The 21,624-nt window shown below is 50.9% G+C and overlaps 1 protein-coding gene across 1 annotated transcript; it reads left to right on the top strand.

The window, feature by feature from the left end:
* Nucleotides 1-925: 925 nt before the first annotated feature.
* Nucleotides 926-18,520, top strand: slc7a14a (solute carrier family 7 member 14a). The gene is made up of 10 exons (XM_076017616.1): nt 926-1,020; nt 9,077-9,583; nt 10,589-10,825; nt 12,109-12,326; nt 12,452-12,598; nt 14,790-14,998; nt 15,093-15,240; nt 16,029-16,530; nt 16,613-16,849; nt 17,923-18,520. The coding sequence occupies exons 2-10, from the start codon at nt 9,277-9,279 to the stop codon at nt 18,225-18,227; spliced, it is 2,310 nt and encodes a 769-aa protein (XP_075873731.1). The 5' UTR covers nt 926-1,020; nt 9,077-9,276; the 3' UTR covers nt 18,228-18,520.
* The last annotated feature ends 3,104 nt before the right edge of the window (nt 18,521-21,624 follow it).

The following is a 21,624-nucleotide window of genomic DNA, read 5'->3' as shown; positions in this document are numbered from 1 at the left end:
TTACCCTCCGACAAGTCACTGCATTTGTACCAAATGTCAGAGCAGACAGAGAATCTCCAGCGGCCGGACAGGGTTTAATCGAATCGACCAGCACTGTGTGGCCAACAGCGTCCACTTTGCCCCGGCAATTTGCTGCTCATTTGCCGAGCGCCCACTTGGCAGGTTTACCACCTATTGATCCTGAGCTCCTTCCAGCTAAATTACATTGTTAGGCAGGTAAAAATCACTTGGGTAAATGCTAAAAGAAGAGAATCTGTGTTGTTCTACCTTGATAAAGAAAGAAAAAAAAGTATTTATTATGATCTTTTATTCTGAAAGACAAGGCCATCGCAGACTGGCTGGGGGACTGCCTTTTGTGACAGGTTGCCACAACTGTGAGTATATGTATTTATTTAAACGTTTATCTGAAAGGGATACATATTAATAAACATAAGAAAAAATATTTTTGTAAATATGCAAGAGTTAGCAAAGCAGCTAATTTACATCTTCTGTCAGAAAGGTTCTGCAGGGGCAAGTAAAGGATGGACTTTTCCATTGACAGACTGTAGATAACTTCCAAAAGAGTGAATAAAAGTGAATAAAGGTGAATTCGCCGCAAAGAAAAAAAAAATCACAAAATCACACACATTTGATTTGATGCAGTGAAACAGTTTGAAAGACAGTAACTCCAGTGACACTGCAGTGGTCGGCTCTGTGTAAATCACGTGGGTGTGGGGGGGCGACGGGATGGGCTGCAACGACTACATCCGGTCATCTCCTCTCGGCGGGCGAGCGCCACCAGGAAACAAAACCCCGATAAATATTGCACCGCGTCGGCGGTCACGTGTCACGGCAGCGGACTCCTGAATAATTTAAAGCCTTTGACATCACCAGCCTCACCCTCCCTCCCTCCCTGCCTCCCTGCCTCCCTCCGCTCCTCCCTCCGTCCCCCCGCCCTCTCAGAGATGCTGCTGCTGCTGCTGCTGCTGCTGACCGACTGCAGCATCCGACGCGGGCATCCTCTAATCCGGCCATGGCACAGTGAGTGTTGTTTCATTATTATTATGCTACATTTCCCCTCCAGCTCTCTCCTTTCCTCTCATCCTCCCTTCACACTCTTTTTTGTGTGTTTTCATCCCTTTGTGCGCTCTTTGTGTTTCCTATGTACGAGAGATGGCGCATAGCGCGACGGGCGCTGATGCTCGGCGAGTGGACGGGAATATTTTTTATTTTATTTTTTTTTGTCTCCCAAAAACCTTCGATTTTGTTTGCGCGAGGCTGAAAAGAGGATCGCTGAGGGGAAGAGGAGACGGGACGGGGACGGTTTTTTTTTTTTTTTTTTTTTCCCGGGGTGGTGCGGTGTGATGTGGGGGCGTGAAGGGGGAGGGTGGGAGTGCGACTCGGTGGGCGTCGCACACAGCTGTGAACCCGCGTCTGCGGCGGCCGCCCCGCGGCAGCGGTGATCCAGCCAGAGGGTCGAGGAAGAGACGGAGGGGCGGCTCGGACTCTGACAGGAGGAGCTGAGGTGGTGGAGGTGTGCACGGGGAGGTTGTGTGACAGGTGAGGCGTCAGGTGCCGCGCGACGGCAGTTGCGTGAGGGAAAAGTGCGGAAGAAAGGAGCTCCGTTACGATGTTACACCCCCCCATTGTAAGCAGGCAGCATACTGTTTGTATGTTGGATGTGCGTGCGTGCGTGTGTGCGTGTGTGCACACTCAGACGCTGAAAGCCCCAGGGCTGTGGATCTGGGCTAATCCCTAATGACATGATCAGATCTCCATCTCCCTCTGTCTCCCCCCCCCCCTCCTCCCTCTCCAGTGTCTCACCTCTGTCTTCTCCTCCTCCCCCCTTCTCTCACTTCACTTCCATCCCTCCTTTTCACTTCCTCCTCCTCCCTCCTTTTCTTAACGCGCTTGGCGATGCACTGTCCGTGGTGCTGAAACCAGTCGGCGGGCTGTCAGCTCGCTCGCAGGCACCGAGTTTGATGGCTCCCCCCCCGCCCCCCCCCCCCTGCACCCCCCCTTCATTGCCGTCGGCACTCAACAGGTGACCGTGACGTGTAACCGGAATTGGATTTTTTACTTACACTGCAGATAGTTTGCTTGAACAGGCGCAGGTCCCACGAGGTTCTTTTCCACCAAATTTGGTTTAGAACTGAAAAAAAAAATGAATAAAAAAAACCTTGTGAATATTATGGGGACTTTTTTCATTACATGTTGAACTACAACACATGAACACCCAGGCTCCAGATATACATGCCTTTACATCCTTTCATTAATCAGGATCGGATTTGATCAGCTGGAATTCGGAGGGTCTCATTTGTGGCAACTGCACGGACGAATGTGGACGTAAAGGAAGAGGATTTACAAAAGAGCAAAAGCCTCCCAACACATTAGACCATACACATGTCAAATCCATGTAATCCACACATACAGTGCAGGGGCTGGAAGAAGAGAAAAGATTACAATGACGATGATGATGATGACAGTAGGCATGGTATGAGGAAAAAAAAAAAACAACAAGAGTAAGACGAGGAGCCAGATGATTATGTAACTTACCGATTTAGCAACCGCAGTTTGTCTCTCTGCATATTCCTCACACAACTGCACGCAGATGCGCACGCGCGTGCGCACACACACACACACACACACACACACTAAGGGGTACGTGAGGTGCGGTGACTTGAGCCTTGCTAGGTGGGTTATTTTTGCCGTGAGACGACTGTGTTGTGGAGCTCCTAATGACTGGAGTTTGCTTCTCCGCTTCTTCTTTATTTTAGAATAGGTGCGAATGCTTTGTTGTCCGTTTTTTGAAGCAGCAAAACAACGCGCATTGACAACCGTCTGGTGAGTTCCGGCTGCTCTGTTCGTCGCCTCGACACAAAGCAATCATCTCAGCGGTTCAGCCGGAGTGTTGCCTGAAGAAGCAAAAACACCGAGCGGAATCCCTCAATTAGGTTTTGGTAAAGAGCAGAGGAGGAGAGACTACAGATCAGAAAATTGCTGAGAGGGGAAGCTCAAATTATGCACGCCAGTTGTGTTAAGTGCAGGCTTTTCCTCTTCTTCTTCTTCTTCTTCTTCTTCTTTTGATCCAGCGCTCCGACTCCAGCGTTTATCGTTCATGATGAGACTGATGGATGTTTTACTCAAATGCAACGCCCGGGGTTCGCGTCGGCCTTTCGTGCATCTCACGCTCTGCAGCGATTTCTTAATGGCTGTAAATGTGCTCAGTAGAGACTGAAGTCAAGGAGCGACTTGTTGGGGTTGAGAGTGAGAGGGAAATTACACAACACGCCGTAAAACAGTGTGAGCCTTCGTCCATGGCCAGCAAATCCCCTCCCCCCACTCACTTTTTTATTAGCATATATTTTTCTCTGTCTGATGCTGCTCGCGGTTGACGTCAACAGGCTGGCCTGCGCATAAAGGCTAACGCAATCAGCACCTCGCACGCACACACATTACCTTGTTATTCGTGTCTTTCAGCAGCACGCACACACACGTACACACACACACACAATAACCCTCTGGATCACCAGGCACTAAAACCAGCACAGTGCTGAGATGAAGGGAGGAAAGTCTCCAGATTGTTGCTGTGGGACTGAACGGCATCATTGCAGCGTTTCCCCCCCATCCCAATTTTTCCAATATGCGTCTATTGACTCCGAGGGCCATTTCCACTTCCCTTTTTTTTTTTCATTATGTGAATGCGGAGCCACCGCTTCCTCTTTGACTGGCAATAAGTTTTTCTTTCCAAACGACACAACAATGCACACGACAACAAGAGGCACTTTTATCTCAAACGCTCACAATTCATTCGTGGATCCTAATACTATTAGGAAGTGCTTTTCACCTGCAAATAGACCAAATCTAAAAGCGGCTGTGCTAATATGTAATATGTTAATTTGTAAAGTTGGAATGGGCAAGTGAGCTGCGCTCCTTTTCATCTGCCTTGTTGCCATGGAGAAGCCCTCCACGGCCGGCCTCAGAGATGAGACTGAAAGGATAAAAGGAAGCCAGAGCTGGTCAGAGGGCAGCAGCGAGGGGAAATACAGCGGGAAGGAAGGTGGCAGGCCGAGGTGGAATCGACCAAACGAAAGCAGCAGCAGCAGCAGCAGCAGCGACTGTCAGCGGGAGGGTCGCGAGCAAAAGTTTGAAAATAGACGGCGTGCTATGCATTGGGATGGACAAGCCGAGCTGCAGGGTGGAGGCGCTGGAAGGTGGCCAGAGGTTAGAGAGCGCCGTGTGGGCGACTGAGTCTCAAGCTTCACGGCTGACGGGAGCGACTACGTGGGCGGAGCTCTGGGCTGGAGGAGAGATGAGGAATCGAGAAGAGATGTTGGTTTTTCCGTGCAGCGACGCCCTTGAAAAAAAAAAAAAAAAAAAGCAGCCACGTCCGTCGCCACGCAAGGACGTGACGGCCGCCGCAGAGACGAGGATTAGCAAACAATAAAATCCGATCAATAGCGAAGACGCAGGGTGAAGGAATAAAGTCTTCCCGATGTTCCGTACTGCTGATGTCACCAGAGAACGGGCTCGGCAGGATGTGAGTCAAGTGCTTGCAACCAGAATCAATTAGCGTATTGGGTTCTGTGCCCAGGCATCGTGACTGACTTTTTGAAAAAAAAAAAAAAAAAAAAATTCCATTGTTAGAGCTCCGGTTAACGCAGATGGAGACGTCATTGCTGCGGCCACGCTGGCCCGGGGAGCCACACTGCTGCTTTTTTATTTACTTGGCAGTCCGGAGCCAGACGCAGTGCGCTCACAGCCTCACACTGCGCCGCCGTCAGGGCAAGATAGATGAGGGCCGAGAGTGAGAGCCAGACGACTGGGTTCATACTGTCGAAATGTCTGGTGGGTTGGAGAGAGGGTTGGGCGTGGGGGGGTGGGGGGGGGGGGTGTAAGACAGTACCCTGCTGTCTTACACGGTTGGGCTTCATGTTTCAAATGGTGGCAGGGACCCGAACCATCCCAGGAGTCACAAGGCGGTTTATCAGGAGCTGCCTTTCCATTAGCCCTAGAATCTCGTAAATGTCGCGGCAGGAGATTTTACGAGAATTACGGCTGAAGTGCTTCCTTCCCACCGTTGAATGGAAACACCCGTAAAACACAATTGCACTTTATCGAAATTTTTAGAAATATCACTTTTATTTTGTGAAAACCTCATGGTCATGGAAAAGCAGCTACTGTTTGGCTGAGTAACACTGACCCTGCCGCTCGCTGCCTGACGTCTTCGCATTGCACACGCTCGTCTGAGACTCCAGCGACGTGAACGAAAGACGACGTTGAGTGAAAGCGATCGGAGTTCGGCTTTTTGAAAAGAACAAATGGAAATTTGAAAAGAACAAAACCCAGCGATGTGGGCGGAGAGCAGCGCATGAATCATCTCTGACGGGCGAGTGGTTCTTCTGTGTGTCCAACTGGGGGCGGGGGGGGGAATCGGACTCATTAGGGCCTGTCGGAGGCTGCGGCCCGGAGGCCCTGAGCGAGCCGGGTCAGAGGGAAGAGTCGGCCAAGCGGAGAGAGAACGAGACAGAGGTGGAGGAGAAGATACCAGTTAGAAACCCGGACTCGCCAGGACCCCACTGGTTGAGCGAACGTTGCTTTTCGCGGGAATTAGGAGGGCGGAACATTGTGAACAGCGGGAATGAAAAGATTCTTTAGGGTAAATTGGGCTTTTTCACGCAGAAACGGGCCGTGTTTACAGCTGCAGAGAGAGCGGCCGTTTATTTGTCACCCCTCGTTTGTTTGATTCATGTTTACGAGTCGCTGTGGGAAATATTAGCGCCCCGAGGCTGGGGGCCGGTGGTGGTGGTGGGAGGGTGGAGTGCTGCGCTGTTCCAGGCGAGCCGAGCAAATGCGCCGGACTCGTAAATCTGAGCGGTGCGAGGCGCTGACGCAGGCAAGGGCCGAGTAACTCGGTTTGCCGCATTTTATTTACTGGGACGAGACTTGGACCATATTTCATGGGAAGAAATATAGACGGTGGATGCCGAGCAGGCGGCTGGTTTGCCAGTTTGGAGCCTCCGCCTCCTCTGGTGCGGCTTCCGGAATTCAACTGGATGTGACGGCAGACGGCAGACGGCAGTTTTAAACACCACGCAACCCTGCTTGAAATATACATGAGGTCAATATTGGGAAAGAAATGTTCGACTCAGACACGCCCCGATCTAGATAAATACATTTCCTGGTAATGGCGTTACTATGTGTCATGGTGTAGCACATTATCTGTCGACGTTAAAGGAACGGAAACTGATCCGGTTCAAAATATTAAGTTGACTCATTAGCTGCTTATTTAAACCTGAGAGAGGCTCGGTTCGCGAAAAAATTGCAAATTAAAAGTGAGCGGGCAGCGTCTATTAATAAAAAATAAAAAAAATCTTAGTTTGCTGCACAATTTTGATTTGTATCTGCTAAAAGGACAACACAAGACTTCTGGGTATCAAAAGAAAGCCAGACGACAGCCCCTTGTGACCTTTAACCCCTGCAGCCGACCTTGAATCGCCGCCGGCCAAAGGCACCTGCGGGGCGAACGCAGGCTGTTGATAGGCGGCGAGAACTGGCAGGAAAAGATTAGAAGACCGTCCTGCGAGGAGCTTCTTCCTGACTCGCACATTCCTCCGAGCGCTGACGACAAGTCAGATCCTTCCTCTTCTGTCCGCGGCCAATCAGGAGCGGGCAGAGGAGGGTTCACGCAGAGGTCCGGGATCATGACGCGCCTTCTCTCAGACTCATCTGGCCCCATCAAGACCCAACGCGGAGACGATGAGACCCGAGGACGGACAGCGGGCCAATCCTGTTTGAGAGGAAACGTGCTCACCGCCGCGACGAGAGAGACCTGCGTAGACCATCGCGATGCCACGGAGTCCGACTGTCGATCTCTGGGCCGGCGGCCACGCTTGGAGCACAGCCCGGCATTAGCGTGAGGCGCCGTGGCATCGGGCGTCTTGCTGGGAGTTCTATTACACGGCCTGCAGGTGCAACAAAGGGCTGCGGCAAAACAAAACAGCGGTGTATCGCTCACCCGCCGGGAGATGACAGTCATTTTCTTCAGACTGCTTCCTCGCTCACGCACTTTATTCTGGAGGTGTTGTTTTCCTCCTCATCACTCTTTCCCTTTCTCTCCCTCGTTCTGGTCTGACGGTAGCACGGCAAATCGCAGAGAAAAATATAGTTATTTTTTTTGCCTGCACTGCATTAAATAACTCAGGTTATGCCGACACCGCTTGGGCTTCAGTCTCTGCTTTGTGGAAAAAGAAAAGAAAAGAAAAGAAAAAAAAACAGTTTATGAATTTCACTTTGAAGAATCTTTGCGAGCTAGCTAGCTCTCGTTACACATTATACAGACGAGGACGATAGGCAGAAAACTACACATATTTACCCATTAAATTCCCAAAGTGGCCAGGTGCTGTCTCATTCTTTGTGGGTAACTGTGATTTTGCCAGCGGTACATAGCGGTTGCTAGCACAAGCTAGCACAGGCTAGCACAGCGACTCGCGCTTCGCATCCAGATGATACGTTTGCGAGCGTTGCTGGGGCGTCATCCTGCCGAAAAGCTGGCTGGTCTTGCAATCAATCAGATGTATGCAAATAAAAAAAGTAAAACGCTGGCATCGATCCGCTAATCGATGGAAGCTTTATACAAAATGAAAAGACTCTTCCATCAAAAGCCTCCTTTGAGCTGGAAGAGCCTGAATCCGGCCAGTGTCTGATATGCTAACAGTCTGGGCCTGGTGTTCCTGTCGCCGGTGATACGTACGAGCCGATAGCATTCTGAAAGCTCTGCGGTTTAACCTTTACAACCAACACAAGTCAGGAGTCGGAGCGCCGCGGCGCTTTGTGCGACTCCGGCCTTTCAACTGTTCAAACAGCCCCAGGCTTCACAAAGGCTGAGGCGGAGGCGGCGGTCACCGTCGATAAAACTCTGCAGAGGGTGGACGTGTATTAGCCGCGGCCATGGGCAGACACGGTTGTCTGTTTCGTCAATCATCGACTTGGAATCATCATCATCATGGCAGTCTGGCCAATAACTAATAAATAGAATTTGCTGTGTGATTGGTTGCATGGTTACAGTTCAAGGTCTCGCATTATGCGCTCTCTCTCTCTCTCTAAAGCAGAATGAAATTCAATTACTAGGTGTGTGTGTGTGTTTGCATCTTTTTGATTGCCTTCTGGAGCATCCCCATAATGGCTTTCTCTCCCTACATGTCGTGATGATGACATAAACCTTGTCCAAAACACGCTTGTGGTGGCTAAAGATAAAATTCTGGATGACCTGTGTGACTTTGTGTATGAACCCCCCCGCCCCCTTTTCATTAACACCAGGTGCAAAGATCAAAAAAGGTGCAAATCTTTTGCCTTTATTAAGTTGGATTCTATGTGTCACTTTCAACCCCCCTGCCCCCCTTTAAACACTGAACGCACACACACACACACACACACACACACACACACACACACACACACACACACACACACACACACACACACACACACACCTTATTTGTCGCACTCCAAGCACTCGTACTCCCCGTCACTAAGTGGCAGCGATGGACTGGGCCGCTCCCCGCTCAACAGCTGGGTAATTGCCGCCGTCGTTTGTGCGAGTGAGTGGCCTCGTATTACAGCTGAGAGGCAGCGTGCGGCGGCCGTGTTTGCTCAAGACCGCCGGCCGCTCCTCCAGAGCGGATGAATGGCGCGCGCTGTCGTCAATTTGCGCAGGAACGAGACAGAAAAGTCATTCTCTGCAGTAGCGATGACAGCTCCGGTGACTCCCGCGGCTGCTTGAGGGCTAGCTAGCTGAAGAGCTGGACACTGAGCCCATGGGGACGGGACAACACACACACACACACACGCGCACACAAAGATTTAGCACCCGCAGAAGCCGCTAATGAACTCGGCTGCTAAGCAACAACGCTACGGTGGGGGAGGCTAGCTAATTAGCGGCTCCCCAGCTTTATTGGTGGACAAATCTCACATAAGTCTCCCCTCTGGGATCTTGTCTCATGACGTGCGTTAATTGTACGCTAGGATGATCGTTCATTGTGAGGCTCTACCCGGCTAGAAAAGAAAAACAAACCTTTCCGTGCGTTTCCTCCCCCAGACGTCCCTCTCTAAACACGTTGGGAAACCCCAAGACGGCCCTCCACTGAATCACCACCGGGTAGCACGGAAGCAAGAGCCGGGACGAGATTTCTCCCTGGGGATTTTACCGGGGCAGCTTGGATAAGCCGCTTTGAAAGGAAAAGGACTGCCGGTCTGTAACCTCCCTTCTGCCGTGACCTTTGGCCTTTGGACCTCGGCATGAGCGGCCTGGTGGGCAAGCTGGACCCGCGGAGGGTGCAGTGGGCCTCCACATGGAACACCTTCACCTCCCGCGTCCTGAGGACCAAGCCGGTGGAGTCCATGCTGGACTCGGCCACGACGGGCACCAGCTCTCACGGCACCCGGCTGGCCAGGGTGCTGTCCACGGTGGACCTGGTGTCGCTGGGGGTGGGCAGCTGCGTGGGCACCGGCATGTACGTGGTGTCGGGACTCGTCGCCAAGGAGATGGCCGGTCCGGGCGTCATCGTGTCCTTCATCATCGCCGCTGTGGCCTCCATACTGTCAGGTGAGTCAGCCGAAGGGTCCCGTCCAGATGTTTAAAGAGTCTCATGTTGTGCAAAAAAAAAATTGCCATGGCTGTTTTGCTATTAAAAAAAAAAAAAAAATGAGCAAAGAAAAGTTCCTGCTTTGCTTCTTTTGCTTGCCTCGCTTTTCAAGAAAATGCAGGTTCTCTCAACCAGAGCTTTTGTGATGTCACAAAGGGTTCCCAGGTTAGTGGCTGTACCACCTGACTAACCTGAGACCACTTTATAGTTCCGGCACAAGGTTTTCACTGAAAGCTGACACCCAATAAGCTTTATGTTATTTGAAATGGTAAATGCACTGCACTTTACAATGGCCTCTCATTCACCCATTCACTCCCACGCTCATGCACCAACGGGTGGCTGCAGGCGATTTACGGAGCAATTTAGCTTTAAGCATCTCGCCCAAGGACACAAACGCAGACTGGGATGGAGCGGGATTTGAACCGCCAACCTTTCAAAGGACACTCACTCACTCTACCTCCCGAGCGACGGTCGCCCTTTTGAAAGAGATCCACGGTGATTTCTGGATAAACAAATCATGCAAAGTTGCTCCACTGGGGACCAGGATGAAACGTGAAGATCCGAAAGACTTGAATGTCCGGATGAATCGTGGCAGAAGAAGCTTTTAGTGTTCAATGTATTAAAATGTGTTTCCTTCAGTTTCGTCTTTTAGCTTTCGTGTCCTTAAGTGGACCCAGAACATTGTATTGAAAAAATGATTCAGTTTTGACTTCACAGACACGCACACGCACGCGCTAACCTCGCTGCCACCCATCAGCATTACACTGATAAGATATACATGGGGAAAAAGCTTTTAATAAGCAGGCAGTTAGCACAAGGGCAAAGCTATAATATAAAAGAGACAAAAGGGATCCATTAATGCCTCTGTCAATACTTCCAGCTGAGCCTTTGAAGCGATGCAGCAGCCAGAGCTCTGAGCTCTCATGTGTGTGCACACATGCGTGTGTGTGTGTGCGATTCCGCAGGGGTGTGCTACGCCGAGTTTGGCGTGCGGGTGCCCAAGACCACCGGCTCGGCCTACACCTACAGCTACGTGACGGTGGGCGAGTGCGTGGCCTTCTTCATCGGCTGGAACCTCATCCTGGAGTACCTGATCGGGACGGCGGCGGGGGCGTCGGCCCTCAGCAGCATGGCCGACTCGCTGGCCAACCACAGCATCAGCAACTTCATGATCTCGCACATCGGGACGCTCAACGGCCTGGGTGAGTCGGCCGGTATTCGGAAACACAACCGAACCAAACCCAACACACACACACACAGGCAATGTATGCGTCACACTTAATAATTACATACACATTCACACATAATTGTAGGAAAAGACAGAATGAGCTTAATTCAGTTTTGCAAGGTAATGTGTTTAGCCCTCTGTTTACAGCATCCTGTTAAAACTGGGACTAATGACCGGCACAAGGCAGCTGGCAAAGCATCAGTGAGACTGCGGTGCCCCTTGTGACATCATAAAGGGCCAATGGCCAGAACTTTGTTTTCTGGCTTTTTTTTTTTTTTACCCCTGTGTTTTTCGGAAAAACAAAAACAAAACTCCCTCTCATGGAACGCGAAGCCGCTGAAACAACTTTCATTTCCAAACAATCTCATTTTTTTTTCCACATGATGGAAAAAGTACACGCATTCGTCGTGTTCCACCGGCCGAGCCTCACGTGACGGCCTCTTCCTGTCAGGCGCTGAACGAGCCTCGCGGTCACGTGACGCAGCAGAACGGAAAGTTGGCCTCCTCCCTCGCCCCCCCCCCTCCCGCCTGGAGAAAACAAACAGCTGTTTCCCCACCGGAGGAGGGAGGGATGGAGAGAGGACGGAATTTGGCTTAAAATAAATTAGTTTGTGCCTGCGGGTGTGTCATCACGTGTGTATTTAGGACAAAAAAAAACATAGAAAAGTAGCTCTTGTGGAGGCCGAGCTATGAAGGCAGCGATCAGGGTTTGATTCAGCAGGTCTGTTTTTTCTATAACCTGATGTTTGCAGCTCTCAAAAAAAATTTTGAACACGCTTTTTTTAAGTCCTGCAGAACGCAACCCCAAATGATCTGTCATTCCGAAAAAACAAAAAGTACAGCCAACAGCATGTTTAGCCCTCCTGAACTCAGGGTCACGGGGGTCTGCTGGAGCCAATCCCAGCTGACAAGTCGCCAGTTCATCGCAAGGCCACATAGAGACAAACAAAGACCAACAAACATTTGCACTCTCACACACACACACCTACTGACAGTTTAGAGTTCCCAGTTCACCTTCCATGCATGTGTTTGGACTGTGGGAGGAAGCTGGAGTCCCCGGACAGAACCCACGCAGACACAGGGAGAACATGCGGCTTTAATTTCGATTTTCTTTTCAGAAAGTCAATTGTAATCACTGATATTCTGCCGGAAAACAAGCCAATCCCTCTCCAAAGTCATCCACCCGTATCGCTCTGCGAGAGCAGCCGTGCTGACGCCCCCCCCCCATTCCCCCGGTCTCCTCCTACCTCGTTAAAGGCAAAGGTGAGCAGTCGTACCCGGACCTGCTGGCGCTGCTGATCGCCCTCCTGGTGACGGTGATCGTGGCACTCGGGGTGAAGAACTCGGTGGGCTTCAACAACGTGCTGAACGTCATCAACCTGGTGGTGTGGGTGTTCATGATGATCGCCGGCCTCTTCTTCGTCAGCGGGGAGAACTGGGACGAGGGCCGCTTCCTGCCCTTCGGCTGGTCGGGGGTGAGAAGCCGAGGCAAAACACACCAATGGATGAATGAATGAATGAATAAATAAATGCCACCTGATGCCTCAGTGTGAAGGTCAATGCGTTCCGTTGCTTTATTTATCTCTTTTTAACGTCGCAGGTGATGCAGGGGGCGGCCACCTGTTTCTATGCCTTCATCGGCTTCGACATCATCGCCACGACGGGAGAGGAGGCCAAGAGTCCCAACACCTCCATCCCGTACGCCATCACCGCGTCGCTCATCACCTGCCTCACCGCCTACGTCTCTGTGAGTCACGGCACTGAAAACAAACCCCCCCCCGCCCCCCCCCAGAGAGAGTCTTTACAACCTGGGGGGAGAGAAGCAGCAGAATGATGAGCCGGTTTATTGTGACGGTCAAACTGGGAAGCGGTTTATTCGTTTTGGTAAAAAAGAGGGTGAGGCAGAATTGGAATAACAAACAAAGCCCAACTGTACAAACATATCACAGTCAGTCGCCCAATACACACCGTGGTAGCGCTCTGGAGAACCAAATGGCAAATGAGGAGGAAGAAGACGAGTGCTTTGCTTTTATAGTCCTTCCTCTGATTGGTGCAGAACGAGGAGCAGGTGCACCAAAAGGCAGGGAGGACCAATCAGGCTACCGGCTGAGGTTGGAGAGAGAAAAAAACTAAATAAAACAAGATGGTGGCAGGGAGGATTCAGGGGCGGAGCAAAGCCAGCAACAGCCAATCAAGACAAGGAATTCTGTAACGTCAGAATCAACAACAGCAAAAAGAAAAAAGAGAATATAACCACAAAATTGTGCGGGATGGAAGTTAATTTGTTTTTTGCTTGCTTATGAATACAGAAAGTTGCATAAAATTTTTTAAAAAATATATAAAAAAACAAAATCAATATCTGGCAGTGGAAGAGAAAGCACAAACATGAAGGCTCCTCCTCCTTCGCAGCGGCGGCGTGGGCGGGACTCTGATCTCCCTGCTAATAAGTATTCTGCTGGTGCAGCTCACAACTGGCTGTTGCTACGGGTTACTTTATAGAAAAAGTTTTTTTTTCTTTTTCTCTCCACAGTATCGCCCCGAGGCCAAAGATTACATCAGCTTCAAAACTCCACTTTTGTCTTTCAGCACATTGTTATTCTCCTCCGCCGGCCGTGTGAATCCTCCTTTTCTGCCACAAAATCCAGTGTTTCAACTCTGCCTTATCCGCACATTCCTTTGATCATCGACTCACTCTGTTGGCATTTTTTTTTTTTTTTTTTTATGAGCCTCAGATCTTCTAGCTGTGAGACAGACCAAAAAAAGATATTTTCTTCTCACTTTAAGATATGGTAATTCTTCAATATTCTTTGAGGAAATCCTGAATTTTGACCCGACACAGAAATCTGACCTTCACGCACACGCTACCGCTGCTACTGCTGCTGCTGCTGCTGCTGCAGCTCAGTAGTCCCTCTCACGTGCACGGCTGTGAAGGTTAGTCTTTTATCACTGCTTCGGCCGGCTGCAATCTGCTGAGGGCAAATCCCTCCCGTCGCAGTGACAGATGGCCCCGCATGAGTTCACACATCAGATGAGAGGATCGAGATTGCACGCGTGCATACATTTAATGCGCACACACACACACACACACACACACACACACACACACACACACACACACACACACACACACACACACACACACACACACACACACACACGAAGCACAACAAGTGCACTTTTGCATTGGATGTGACCCGTTCTGCCTGAGGCTTTTTCTTGCTCAAATCTTTCCTGACCAGAAGAATCTGCGTGCAGAAAGTAGCCAGTCTCAAGTTTCCTTTACAAAGATAAAAAGGAAGAACAAAATCAAAAGACATTATAGCCATTGGGCTGAGCAGCTCCTCCTGAATTGTTATATCACACTTTAGGTCAGCTTAGATCTTATTTGATCTTAGACTGCAACAGAAGCGTCTCTGAGAAAACAGCATATTTAGCCCTCTGTTTACGACCTCCCGCTGGTGGGTTACCCTCTTGCTAAGATGAGATGCTTTGTTGGACCTTTCACGCATTTAGAGGTGGAGAATAAACAAAATGGTCCCGGTTTTCAGTTTATTTTATTTTAAAAATCAATTAAAATACAAACACAGTTTGATCCAAGTATGTTTGTAAAAATGGGACTTCCCAGAAGCTAACTACAGCTTGTGAACCAGGGCCCAGATACCATACAACAACCAAGAGGGTGGAGCAGGACAACGCCTGGTTGGGGGTGCCACTGCCCCTTGTGACATCACAGGAGGATGATCTCCTAAATAGATTCCTATGATAATCTTCTCTTGTCTGGCAAGCCGACCGACAGGAAAAACACAGATTATTATTCGAAAACCCCGATGAAGTCATGGCAGCTTCAAGTGATTTAAAGTCATGTTCTGAAAGCTATGGCAACGGTGGATCCTCCGGTTGATCCCAAACTGTCGCCCCGACACCGTCTTTATCTCCAGGTCTCCGTCATCCTGACGCTGATGGTGCCGCTCAGCGAGATCGACGCCGACGCCCCCCTCATGGAGATGTTCGCCATGCACGGCTGCACGTGGGCAAAGTACATCGTGGCGGTGGGCTCCATCGCAGGGCTCACCGTCTCCCTGCTGGGCTCCCTGTTCCCCATGCCCAGGGTCATCTACGCCATGGCGGGCGACGGTCTGCTCTTCAAGTCAGTCCGGCCGAGCTTTACTGCCTTTACAAGACTTAAGAGTGGGTTCGAATGTGTGGCCAACAGCAACTCACCGCGGCTGCGTCTGTCTCAGGTTCCTGGCCAGCGTGTCGTCCTACACCGAGACCCCCGCCGTGGCCTGCGTGGTGTCAGGCTTCCTGGCCGCCCTGCTGTCCCTGCTGGTCAGCCTCCGGGACCTGATTGAGATGATGTCCATCGGAACCCTGCTGGCCTACACCTTGGTGGGTGGGAGATAATGATGGATGACCTATACACACACACACACACACACACACACACACACACACACACACACACACACACACACACACACACACACACACACACACACACACACACACACACACACGACAGGCTGCTGCGACTAATTTGCTATTTTGAAGTCACATCATTCTGCCCATAATATGCTTCAAATTGGCCTGTTGCGGCTGTGGTTCGCACTCTTGGGGGTGAGGACCACATGAACAAAATGAAAACGTGAACAAAATGCTGATGAGACCCTGGATGGATAAGACAGTGAAATCAGGGTAATATCACTTGAAAACAAACTGAAAATCTAATCAGGTGGTCGACAGGTTAGTACATTTGACCAAACTTTACCAATTATTGTCACTAAATATTTGCTGCAGAGTTTTTTTGTGCTTGTGTTTCAAAATCGGTGGCACACAAATGAGTTATAAATGAGTACAAAATCTGATACTCTCTGTGTGGCGACAATGGATGATGTCATCTTGCTGAAATATTCACTTCCGACCTGGACGTTGCAGTGCACATGCAGCATTTGGCAAATTGTTGGTGACTTCCCTAAAATAAGCTGCATTTGGACACTGATGAGGCGTCCAAAAACTTTTTTCCACCACTGTCCAATGTGCACTTTTATAACAATTTACACGTATTGCAACATTTTCCATCTTTTGAAGTAGACATCTTCTACTACTGAAAAGGTGGGGAGGTGAGAATAAACCAACCAATCCTGACGCTGACCCCGCCCCCTCCCCCGCCCTCTCAGGTGAGCCTGTGCGTCCTCCTGCTGCGCTACCAGCCCGAGGGCGACATCCACGGCTTCGTCAACTTCCTGTCCGAGGAGCAGAACAGCAAGCGCAAGGAGGGCGTGCTGGCCGAGTGCGAGAAGGACGCCTGCTCGCCGACCAGCGAGGGCGGCGGCGACGAGTACGGCGGCCCGCCCACCAACACCTGCGGCGCCAAGAACCTGCCGTCGCTGGGCGACAACGAGATGCTGATCGGCAAGCCCGACAAGAACGCCTACACCGCCGGACACCCCAACTACGGCACGGTGGACATGGGCACCGGCATCGAGGCCGAGGAGTCCGAGGGGGGCGTGTCCCGCCGGCTGAAGAAGCTGATTGGCCCGCGCTACTACACGCTGAGGATCCGGCTGGGCCTCCCGGGGAAGATGGACCGGCCGACCGTGGCCACGGGGAAGACGGTCACCGTGTGTGTGCTGCTCCTCTTCATCTCGCAGTTCGCCTTCTGCTCCTTCATCATTTTCGGTGAGAGCCGCGCTCGACTGTTGGGACTGTTAAAGGGCCGGCCCGCAAAAAAAAACCAAACATCCTTTTCCTTTGACTCCAGGGTCGAGCTACATCGCTGCGGGCCACTGGTGGGCCCTGTTGCTGCTGGTCTTCTTCATCATCTTCATCGCCCTCCTCATCGTCATCATCCTGCAGCAGCCCGAGAACCCCAAGCGGCTGCCCTACATGGCGCCCTGCGTGCCCTTCGTGCCCGCCTCGGCCATGCTGGTCAACGTCTACCTCATGCTCAAGCTGTCGGCCATCACCTGGATCCGCTTTTCCATCTGGTGCTTCATAGGTGAGCTGATAAGGCCGCTTGTTGTGGTTTATTTATTAATTATTTTTTTTTAGCGGAGACGGGGAGGGAAGAAGGATTCGATGTTTGGATCTCAGACAACAGCGAGATCGATTTCACTGCTGCTGTTGCCAAAGTAACGGCAAGTCAGAAAATTCCAGACTGTCTCCGGGTCGTATCCCTCCTCCTCCTCCCCCCCCCCCCCCGACGCTCGGAGGGAAGTCCCGTCTCACTGGTGCTTCCTGCATCGGCTCCAATCTCGCCGCGCATCTGCCTGCAGCCGCCTGTTGCTCACGTCTAGAACGACACGACAGTGAACGGGCCGAGTCCTCGGCTCAACTCGGCCGACGCACTGACTCGGTTCTAACAGAGTGGTGACCTGTAAGAAACTTACAGAAATTCAAGAAGAAACAACAAGCAAACACAGGCCAAGGTAGACGAGGTCTATTTATACAAGAGGGAAGGAGAGCACAGGTGTGAACAGTCAAGGGGCAGCACTGACAACAAGACACAGGTGATGAAATCAAGGGGGAACAAAAAAGGCGGGAAAAAAGAAACTGGAAGTTAAGTGCAGAAAATGCAAGGGGAGAGAGACTTTCAAAATAAAAAAGGGAAGGTAAAACAATGGGAAAATGACATATACAAAGTATTTGAGAGATTGGACGGCATCTTCACTCTAACTGTGTGTGTCTATAGTGACTGTGGTAGGACAAACTAAAACTAAATGATTTGTTCGGTAGCAGCAAATAAGCCAGTCAGAACAAATGAGCAAAACAAATTTGAATTTCACACACTCCGACTTTGTTTTTTTGTTTTTCTATTCTTTTTCTTTTGTTTTTTGCTGGACATCTGCACGTGTGAGTGAGTGGGCTTGTGCTGCTGTCCTGACTCACTGTGGGCTCGTGCTGCTGCTTCCCCGACTCACTCGGTGTGGGATGGCCCCTCCCTCCCCACCAAGATAAAATAGTTGTTTTCTCTCGCGTGAATGTTGCCGTCTCACACGTGCATCCGTGTGTGTGTGTGTGTGTGTGTGTGTGTGTGTGTGTGTGTGTGTGTGTGTGTCCGCGCCTCCGCAGGTGTGCTCATCTACTTCGGCTACGGCATGTGGAACAGCACCCTGGAGAGAACGGCCCGGGAGAACGAGGTGCACGCCTCCACCTACCAGCGCTACGACCAGGGCGTGGACGAAGGCTTCTGCGGCTTCGAGGACGACTTCTACCCGCCCTCCTCCGACGCCTGGGGGGGCGGGGTCGACGGGGGGCCCCCGCCGGCCAAGACGGGTCAGACGGGCGGCGGCGGCGGCGGGGGGGCGCCGTCGACGGGTGGAGACAGGACCGTTGCCAAACACGCCCTGGCGGAGGAGGACCCCATGGATTTCTGAAGGGACTGACTCCGCCCTCCCCCCGAATCCTCCCCCACACCCTCCCTGAATGTACTGCCTTTGTCTGCTGCGCTGGGGGGGAGAAGGGGGAACACTTGTGTCTGCGCTTGGATGATTTTTGTACACGTGCGCGTGAGCGTGTGCGGTCATGCCTGCATGCATGCGTGTGTCCGTGTGTTCGTTTCTACGTGGAACTCTTGGGCTAGATCGTCCCTCGACTCTGTCGGAACCTCTTCACCTCGCTCTCCCGTGCTTGGATATCAACCCTGTGCGCACGTGCGTGCGTGCGTGTGTGTGTGTGTGTGTGTGTTTTCTCTCTTTGGGCTCCCACGTAAAAAGGCCAGGCATGAAAATGCAGACGCAGCAGAAAAAGGAAGACGAAAATATGAGGTGTGTGCAAGTGTGTGTTTGTGTGCGTGTGTGTGTGTGTGTGTGTGTGTGTGTGTGTGTGTGTGTGTGTCACAGTCGCTGAACTGAGGTTACTCCACCGCACGCCGTTACATTTTTGCGGGACGCGGCAGAGGGGAAGGCGATGAGCGAGGGAGCGCAGGCCAATCAGCATCTCATTTCCTGTTTGAGCGCGGCCAGACAGGAAGCTGAGGCAGCGGCCGAGCCAAACCTTGTTTTCCAAGAAGTGCAGGTCTCACCGTGTTGGCCAATTCCGAGTCAGAAACTCATAAATCGGTGGGGTGGAAAAAAAAAACTGCCTGCTTTCTCTAGAACTTGTTTTGTTCTTTTTCCCCTTGACCCGCGACATCTAGCCCAAGAGATTCAGGACGGGATTCTTTATGTGTGTCACAAACAGCTCTTGGACTTTGCTTGCAATAGTGCCTTCATCTTACTGTCTGTGTTTGTGAGTCACCGACGTCTGTTGTTTCGTTTCGTTTTTTTCCTGACAGTTTCATTTTGCGTGCAAGTGCAATCAAACTCCACCTTTTACATGAACTCTGCGTGTTTGGATGAAGGTTTTTACGTGTCTTGTTTTTGATTCTGTGTACGTGTGTGCGTGCGCGTGTGCTTGCGTGCCTGCGTGTAGGCACTGCTGTTTGTTCTTCCCACTCTTAAACTCCCCGATCCAGCATGAAGCTAGAAAAAAAAAAAAAAAAAAAAAAAATCAACGAGTCACTGCTCGCACTTGTCAGCTGGTCTCCGTCACAGCACTTCCTGCTCACATGAGGATGGACATGACATTCTGACCACATCCGATTCAGAAACCAGATCTTTTACTCCACCAGATGATGGACGAGGCGCTGGGGAACGCCCCTCCCCCACCCCCCCCCCAAAGTCAACTCAGCTGTTAAAGTCGTGGTGTGCCATCATTTTGTCATCTCCTTCGCTTTCAGTTCTGATCTCGCTGACAATTTAATGTTCTCGTCTAAGATATTGTTGTTTTTTTTAATCATCACCCGGCTCAGCGCTGGCTGTTCCTGCCACCTCCTCCAGCCACGCACACAGGTAGAGGGGAGTCATCGCGGACTCAAAACTGACAGGGCTGCGTTCTGTGAGTTCTGAAACGACCATCTGTCCCATCTGCCATTGGCAAAATCAGCTCTTTTTGCGCTCAAACACATCCTCCAGGCCACCAGGTGGCAGTGAACGAGACCCCGAGGTCACAGAGAGAGAGAAAAAAAAAGCATCCTCAGCATTTGTTTTTTGTAAGTTTGCATTTATCCCTGCTGGCTGTCAGCAGAACAGCTCTTTTCAAAAACAAGTCATTTCTACGCTTTCAACACTTTTACATGTGGACGAGGTTGGCGTTGTGCATGCACACTGCTGCTGCTGCTGCTGCTGCTGCTGCTGAGGTTTAGGGATCCCACACTGAGAATGTACACACTCCTGACATTGAGGAGCCACACACACACACACACACACACACCAAAAACAAAGAGTGTTTTTATGGCGAGGTTGGGTGGGGGGGGTGGGGGAGCTCCGTCGCAGCTGCTGCAGATTGTTTTCTCCCCACCCCCCCGATTGTCCCTCTCCCCCACCCTCCGTCGCCCCCTGTTGCTGCACCTCTCCCTCGCAGGGACGCCTTATTCGTCGAATGCACTAAATCTAACGATGCCACGCTAAGCCCCGCCCTACCTCTGCCCAAAGCACCACCTGCCCCCGACCCCACCCGGCCGAAACTCTGCGCCGCTTTTCCCTGCAGCGTCGCTCATAAAGTTGGAATCAGTTATTATCGTTCAAACTTGTCCTTTACAGTGCAGGCCCGTGGTTTCACATAGGATGAGCGGAGGATTGAATCTGTCGAGAATTACAATTTATTCCAACCTTCTGAACGGACGCCGTGGTTACTGTTCACTCTTTGGATTGGACAATTCTGCTGCTTAACGGTGATGGGAGATAGTTTCTGACATAAATATACTGAGAAAGATGATATAACAAAGAATAATATAATGACACATACATGAAAATATGTACGTTTTGAAAGAGTTTTCAGCAACTCCTTCAAACTTTTAGATTCAGGAGTATATTTATGAACATGATGGCACGTGATTAAAGTGGCTGAAATGCAGTTTGAAGGGAGAAATGCACGATTTGAATGTACTTTTAATAACAGGCCCAGCACAACGTTAAGCAGAAGTGTCCAGCATCTGTTTTTTGGCAAGTAATTAGTGTGTTTTTTTTGTTAATACCGCAGAATAAAAAGGCACACTGTCAATGTATTTGCACAGTTTCTCAGCCACAGACACGCTCTGAACAAGCATTTGTTCAACTTTCTAAACCCTTCATTCAGCCTAAAAAAAAAAAAAAGAGAGGAAAAAAATCCCTTTGCATCCACAACCAGAAAAGAGAGACACATTTTGAATCCAGACGTCGCCGTCTGCCGCCGGCACTGGGCTGTACAGTCGACTTGCTTTATCTGCTCTGTGTGCGTGAATGCATGTGGCATATGTGTGTGTCTGTACGCGTGTGTGAACGTGTGTGTGTGTGTGTGTGTGTGTGGTCCATGCCTGCACCTCGATGTGACCTGTGTCTGGTGAATGTGTCGCATGCTCCCGTGCACAAAGGCCCCGGACTGTGAGCGTCGTCCTTGCATGTGGTTGACTGTCCGCAACGAGACACAGTCGAACACTTTGACCCCAAACAAACGCCGGCTTCGTTCTTTGGCCTGGGAGGGAGCGACGGCCGCCGTGGATTGAAACAGGCTGAGCGGCTCCGGAGTTCTTTTTCCCCTCCGCCGTTACCGACCGAAAACCGACCAGCTGAGATGATAATCACATGGACTCCATTTCCGCCGCCCCTCAAAAAGTTAAACTCCTCCCACAGGTGCGGGAACCGGGGCTCCGTTTGACGAGGGACTAGAACATGTAGCAAACACGAGGGCATGCAACGGGAACGACTTCCCGTCGCGTCCTCCCTCTGACACGTGCAGTAAAGCTCACTTCCTATT

This window comes from Nelusetta ayraudi, unplaced genomic scaffold, assembly GCF_046127955.1.
Source record: "Nelusetta ayraudi isolate G7.1 ecotype Tasmania unplaced genomic scaffold, CSIRO-AGI_Nayr_v1 ptg000007l, whole genome shotgun sequence".
Taxonomy (NCBI): domain Eukaryota; kingdom Metazoa; phylum Chordata; class Actinopteri; order Tetraodontiformes; family Monacanthidae; genus Nelusetta; species Nelusetta ayraudi.
Note: the sequence above shows the minus strand (reverse complement) of the source record. Positions and strands in the feature narration are given on the sequence as shown.

What these genes read in the sequence shown, in the direction of transcription:
- slc7a14a (XM_076017616.1), top strand. Translation starts at nt 9,277, where the DNA reads ATGAGCGGCCTGGTGGGCAAGCTGGACCCGCGGAGGGTGCAGTGGGCC. An exon ending in GCCTCACCGCCTACGTCTCT is followed by an intron (nt 12,599 to 14,789) that starts GTGAGTCACGGC and finishes CTTTATCTCCAG; the next exon opens with GTCTCCGTCATCCTGACGCT. An exon ending in GGCGACGGTCTGCTCTTCAA is followed by an intron (nt 14,999 to 15,092) that starts GTCAGTCCGGCC and finishes CGTCTGTCTCAG; the next exon opens with GTTCCTGGCCAGCGTGTCGT.